Source organism: Phalaenopsis equestris, unplaced genomic scaffold (genome assembly GCF_001263595.1).
Source record: "Phalaenopsis equestris unplaced genomic scaffold, ASM126359v1 Scaffold001341, whole genome shotgun sequence".
Lineage (NCBI taxonomy): Eukaryota > Viridiplantae > Streptophyta > Magnoliopsida > Asparagales > Orchidaceae > Phalaenopsis > Phalaenopsis equestris.
The window spans coordinates 21,109-27,314 of NW_018165780.1; the positions used below are offsets into that span (position 1 = coordinate 21,109).

A 6,206-nucleotide genomic window follows, 5' to 3' on the forward strand; every position below is an offset into this window, starting at 1 on the left:
TAGTAAAATTAACAAAAAATGACAGTAAAATAACATAACCACGCTAGAATCTAATGTGCCCACGCCATAATCACAGACCTGTGGTGTGATAACCCCAAGGTCGGGTGGGAGAATAAAATAGAAGAAAGAGCAAGCGAGTGAGAGAGAGAGAGAGAGAGAGTCAGAGAGAGAGAGCACAAAAATAAAATGAGTCTTTCATGACTACTTGATTGACCTTTATTGTAGAAAGGTCCTCCTGATTATAAGAGGGGATATCGTGTGCATAATTACAAGGTTACCCTGTCGTGATGAGGGCATTATGGGACAGCTGGTCAACTTCGGTTGTCCTTTAAGTGCTGTCTGTCGTCTGCCGCCTGTCGCCTGTCGCCTGTCGCCTGTCAACCACCCATAAATAAGGAGCCTCTATTGCCAAAAAGAAACTACTCTGTCGGGTAGAGGATGAATCATAGTAATTTGATAGGTTTCTCACCCCATGATAGTAGGTTTCTTTGATGTGTTCGTAGAGTGTATTGAGATGTGTCAATTTTATGTCTTTTAAGCTGCGTTTTATCTTTTATTTTACTTGTTATTTTTACTAATTTATCACAAATTTACACTTGAAAAAGACTTTTGTTGATGTTGTGCAGGTTTCAGGTGTTGAATACAAGTATTTTGAAGCTAGTAAAATTAACAAAAAATGGCAGTAAAATAACATAACCACGCAAGAAATCTAATGTGCCCACGCCATAATTACAGACCTGTGGTGTGATAACCCCAAGGTCGGGTGGAAGAATGTGGCTGATTTGTAAAGAAGAATGTCGCTGATTTGTAAATAGAAAGCATTGGGTGATCTGAATGTAATTGCCCCTCAAAAAAAAAAAAAAAAAGAGTTGTTAGAACTTAGAAGTTTCCTATTTCTTGGGCAAAAGAACAACTCCAAAAATTTGGTGAACCATCACATCATCCAACTTGAAACGTCTAATAAACAAACACTTCTGAATGCCCACGCGACTCCCCGATCGTGTAATCGAAAGCTTTTAAAACTCTAGGCTCCCCAATTCCTACAAGCTAAAAAACAATGTCTGCCAGATCAAAAAAATCCCAAATCAGCCGAGAGAAATCTCCATCAGAAGAATCCCAAATCCCTGCCAATAACAAAACACATCCTTCCTCCTCCCGTCCTCGATCCGCCGCCGCCACCACCAGCACGAGCACGACCACGACCGTTCTCTCCCAAACCCTAGCCATCACCGCCAACCTTGCCAACCTCCTCCCCACCGGTACTCTCCTCGCATTCCAACTCCTCATCCCATCTTTCACGAACAATGGCTCCTGCGACTCCGCCACTAGCTTAATGACTCTCCTCCTCCTCCTCGTACTCGGGTCCTCCGCTTTTCTCGCCTGCTTCACAGATAGCTTCCAGCACCAGGACAATCGGGTGATCTACGGCCTGGCTACTCCGGGAGGCATGTGGATCTTCGATCCGCCGCCAGATCTCGCTACCTTGCCGGATCTGACGAAGTATAAGATTAGGATCATTGATTGCTTTCATGGGGTGTTGTCGGTTCTGGTTTTCGTGGCGGTCTCTCTGCGAGACAAGAACGTGGTGCAGTGTTTTTACCCGTCGCCGGACACAAAGACGAAGGAGGTTTTGGATATTCTGCCGCTGGGAATTGGAGTAATTTGTAGTATGCTTTTTGTTGTTTTTCCGACGACCCGGCATGGGATTGGGTACCCAGTTACTAACGGAGGGTACAAATCTTAGGGATGGTTATTTTAATTGTTTGATTGTTTCATTTTGGCAAAGAAATAATAAGTTTTTTTTGGAATTTTTAGCAATTTTGGGATTTTTATGCGATTGAAACAATGCTCTCTCTTTCTCTCATTTTTTTGGTGAAAGTTTATAAGGGCTTTTACATGCATACAACTAAATTTTTATGTATTTATATATTTAACATATAAATTTAATTTATAGATCACTCAAATCTTTTATTTCACATAAAAATTATCACTATTTGAATTTTTCAAAGTATGTATAAATGTGTGTGTGTGTGTGTAGCCAAATACTGCAGGTTAACCACCCAAATATGGTCACCAAGAGACTTGGGGACTCCAGAACCTAGGTAAACATGCTTAGAGCTAGAAAGGATGCTGAACAACAGTTTTTATGGGACATGGGAAATGACAACATTCACTTTTGGCAGTACAGATGGAAAGACAACAAATTAGGGGCCATTCCTTTCATTGCTACCCGGTTTATCTGGACAACCAAAAACAATCTAAAATATGAGGACCAACAGCTAAGCATAAGGAAGGTGGTCACAAACAGTATGACCTTCATCAGAAAACTCATTCAATGGAAGAACTTCTCCAACATCATGAATTTGTAAGGCAAGGTCAGTCCTCTCATATACAATGTGAAGGTTTTCTGGAACAAGCCCACACACCTTTTTCTAAAAGTAAACATAGATGAAAGCTTTTATCCAAAAAGAGTTGGCATTGGAGGAGATTTCAGAGACAGTAAGGGAAATTGTGTGCTTCATTATCAATCACCAATCAATGTAGAGGATGTTATGGAGGCTGAAACTATGGCAATGTACTGGGCCTTAAAGCTTGCAAAAATGAATCAATGGAATGAATCAATGGAATTGGATACTGGAATTGGATACTGGTGGAGGCTGATTCGTCTCAGCTATTGGAGTATATGTCAGGAAGGAGTACCACCCCATGGCATATTAACCAGTGGATCAAACATATGAGATCCATATTGAAAGATATGAAGCTGGAACTTAAGTTTATCTAAAGGAAGGGCAACAAACCAGCTAATTACCTAGCTAAAAGGGGAGCTGAATCCCAAAGGGCCATAGTTTCTACATCTCCTTCATCTTCACTTCTTTTTTTTTTTTGCTTCAGGGGGACCTTTTTTATGGGCCCTCACCTAAGGCTTGTGGACCCCCCTACAAATTGAGGTGGACTCTTCACAGTTGGTTGATTACATGATAGGAAAGACCTCCCCACTCTTTGGGAGGTTTTGTTTTGAATACTCGGTTTTTTAGGCTTTCTTGTATTTTTGTAGCATTTTCTCTTTTTATTTTTTCCTTCCCATCCTGTTTTCTTTCTTTCTCATTGTGATGTACTTTTTGAACTTATTAACATTTAGGGAGCCATAAGCAGCTCTTTTTACCATATATATATATACATATTATATTAAAAGATTCGTCTGATCCTGTTATACGAGCTCCAGTCATTCTCGATGCACCTAATATTTCGAGTACCACACCCTCCAACAGAGGGAATCGAACTTCAGACCAGAGGGGACTTACAACTAACAAGCAGATCCCCGACCAACTGATCTGAATACACGGCGCATATATATATAAAAATTGAGTGATATGTATGCAAATCTTTTAAATGCTTATAGAATATATGTGCATTTATCTCCATCCTAGTTTTAGATAAAAAAATGTGTTTTTTTTTTTTTTGATAAATGTTGAAAAAATTGATGATATATCTCCGTTTTTTTTTTAAATGCCAAAATTTAGTTTTTTATACATGTGGTACATATTCAGAACTAATTTGATGCATTTTATACTACGAATGTAGTGACACGTTAAAAAAAATGCCGATAATCCTTCTTAAAATCTTTAATTTCTTCGAAATAAGCGTAATCCATTAATTATTATTATATTTTTGCTTATTTTTGAATAAACAAATGAATGTAGTGACACGTTAAAAAAAATGCCGATAATCTTTCTTAAAATCTATAATTATTCGAAATAAGCGTAATCCATTAATTATTATATTTTTGCTTATTTTTGAATAAACAAATGTTAGCATATAATTTTATTCAAAGTTTCGAGCAGAATATTTTGATTACCATTTCCTTACATATTTTGTACAAGCACGTGAATAATCTTAAAGAAGCTGCTTTGAGTTTTATAATTTGGTTGATATGATTATATTCATTAGTAAAATAAAGATTTACATATGGTTGCCTCCTAGAAGCCTCGTGACCGTAGTGATAATTTAATGTTTCGTCATCGATTGAAAAGTAACACACACATAAATAAAATAGAAACAACATCAGAATATTCTAGAACTTTTTAGGTGAAAAAATACATATACTGAAGGAAAACACGAGATCTAACTCCGTCAAACTAATTCATGTTAAAAGTGTAATTATAAAGATACATCGTTGTCCCACAATTACGAATATTACACAAGGTACAACAGTTATTTTTGCACAATATATAGAAAATTGTAGGACTTCGAAGAAAGTCGCCGTATTCTGATTATGATGATTGTATGTAGTCGTCGGAAGCTATCATCAAATCTTTAATGTGGTATTATATGTTACATTAAATTTATGATACGTCGTTACTCCATATTCATGATACTTAATTGCACAGTATTTAGGGATATGTCCTTACACAACATAGTTCGCCAACGAAGAGCTGAGGGTGGTCGGGGGTGGTCGATGACTGCCGACGAGCGATGGTCGACGATGATCAACTGTTATCAGGTCGAAAGTTATTGTCGGGTCTTTAGTCCAGAACAACACCAAAATTTTACTCATTCTCTCCCTCCTCTAAGTGAAGAGAGGAGACTTATTTATAACACCTGAGAAGCGTATTTTGGTCATTCAGTGAATAACTCATGTAACCATCCGATCAGACCGTCCATATTGATTCTCCTTGATTATAGAGAATTTTTTTATGATTCAAAAGCATTAATGACATCAAAATTAATAAAGGCTAGACTCACTAGATTCTTCTAGTCAAGACGCTCATTTAAAATAAGTATGCCAAATTTAAAGTTCGTTTGACCACCAGATTGATGATTCAAAGCCTCCAAATATGCTTTACTCTCTTGATTTGAACCACTTTGGACTCATATTAGCCAAATTTGGTATCATCGGGTTTGTTTTGTTAAGATAGTAATTTTGACTATAAACTTACTGGAATCAAGGCCCTTGACGCTCTTTAATTTGAATTTGAAATGTTTCTTGTTCAAAAAAAATTCTGAAAGTTTGTGCGAAATGGTAAAATTACCTCGTGAGGCATCATTTGTCTGATTACTTTCAAGTGATGTTTTTTGTTTTGTTCAAAAATAAATATTCAAGAAATTTGTGTTGTGAGATGGTTACATTTGTCTTAGGTACATTGTAAGGTTTTGATCAAGTTGTTGTCACAGCTGGAAGAGGTTGAGCAATTGTGGTCTGAGAACTATAGTGGCAGCTGAACAATTTTACTCCCATGATGGTAGCTACAATGGGGAGTTAGGTGTCTAGATGACCAGTTACAATTGCATGTCGTAACACCTGTGTTCGTACAAACAAAAGAGTTTAATTATGCATTCACAATGTAGTGGGGTATATAAATGTGTATTAACTCAAGAAGGGCACAATAGGGTATGCGAGGATGAGTTGGTGTGCGCTTGGGTGCGAGCGGAATTGTGCAGGAGTGCATGTGCGCGGGCACGCACATCATGCTTATGCACACAGAACATGATCTTGAGCACAAAAACATATGCTTGCGTGCCAAAGCGTCGCGGACTTTTTAAGCAGCGGCGACAGATGACGAGTAGCGTGGCGGTGGTTTTATTAAGGCTGGTGATGTGGTGGTGTAGCGGTGGATCGGGTTAGGTTGCAACATGTGTCAGCAAGCTTTGTGAGAGCTAGAGTGGGTTGGGTCATGCCAAAACTTGTGTCAAAGTGCAACTATGCGGGCTTGTAGATGCGACGCGATGGGCCGAAATTCCTCCTATGCAGAGAGCAAAATGGATCACACGACCATGTGCACTTGCGTGAGTGTAAGCACATGTGCACCTGTGAATGGTTCAAGAGAATTTTTTTCAATTTTTTGGTATTTGGCACTAAAAGTTTGTTTTTTGGTTTATAAATAGGACCAATATGAGAGGGAGAAACCACTATTTTCCTCTTTTAGCTAATGTGTCTCCCATGTTGTTGTTTCCACCACCCCCCTCCCACTTTAGACTAGTGTTGTCTTCTGACTGACTGTCATTACCTAAAATCAGAGTCCCTTTTAGACAATTGTTGCCTTTGTATGCATTTAAAATAATGCAAAGCACCGACAAATAGTGCAAGTTTACGTTTTGTCTATATAGTTTGTAGAGTACAGTTCATGGATCTATCTTACGATGGATGAGAAAACTCCTAAAGTTTGAAAATTTTCTAGCCTGCTAGTTTGAAGTCTAGCTTAATGGTT

General features: G+C 38.2%; 1 protein-coding gene across 1 annotated transcript; it reads left to right on the forward strand.

Moving 5' to 3' along the window:
• Nucleotides 1-916: 916 nt before the first annotated feature.
• On the forward strand, nt 917-1,808 carry LOC110034060. The gene has a single exon (XM_020738307.1). It carries the CDS (start codon nt 1,058-1,060, stop codon nt 1,742-1,744), a length of 687 nt encoding a protein of 228 aa, XP_020593966.1. The 5' UTR covers nt 917-1,057; the 3' UTR covers nt 1,745-1,808.
• Nucleotides 1,809-6,206: the final 4,398 nt, after the last annotated feature.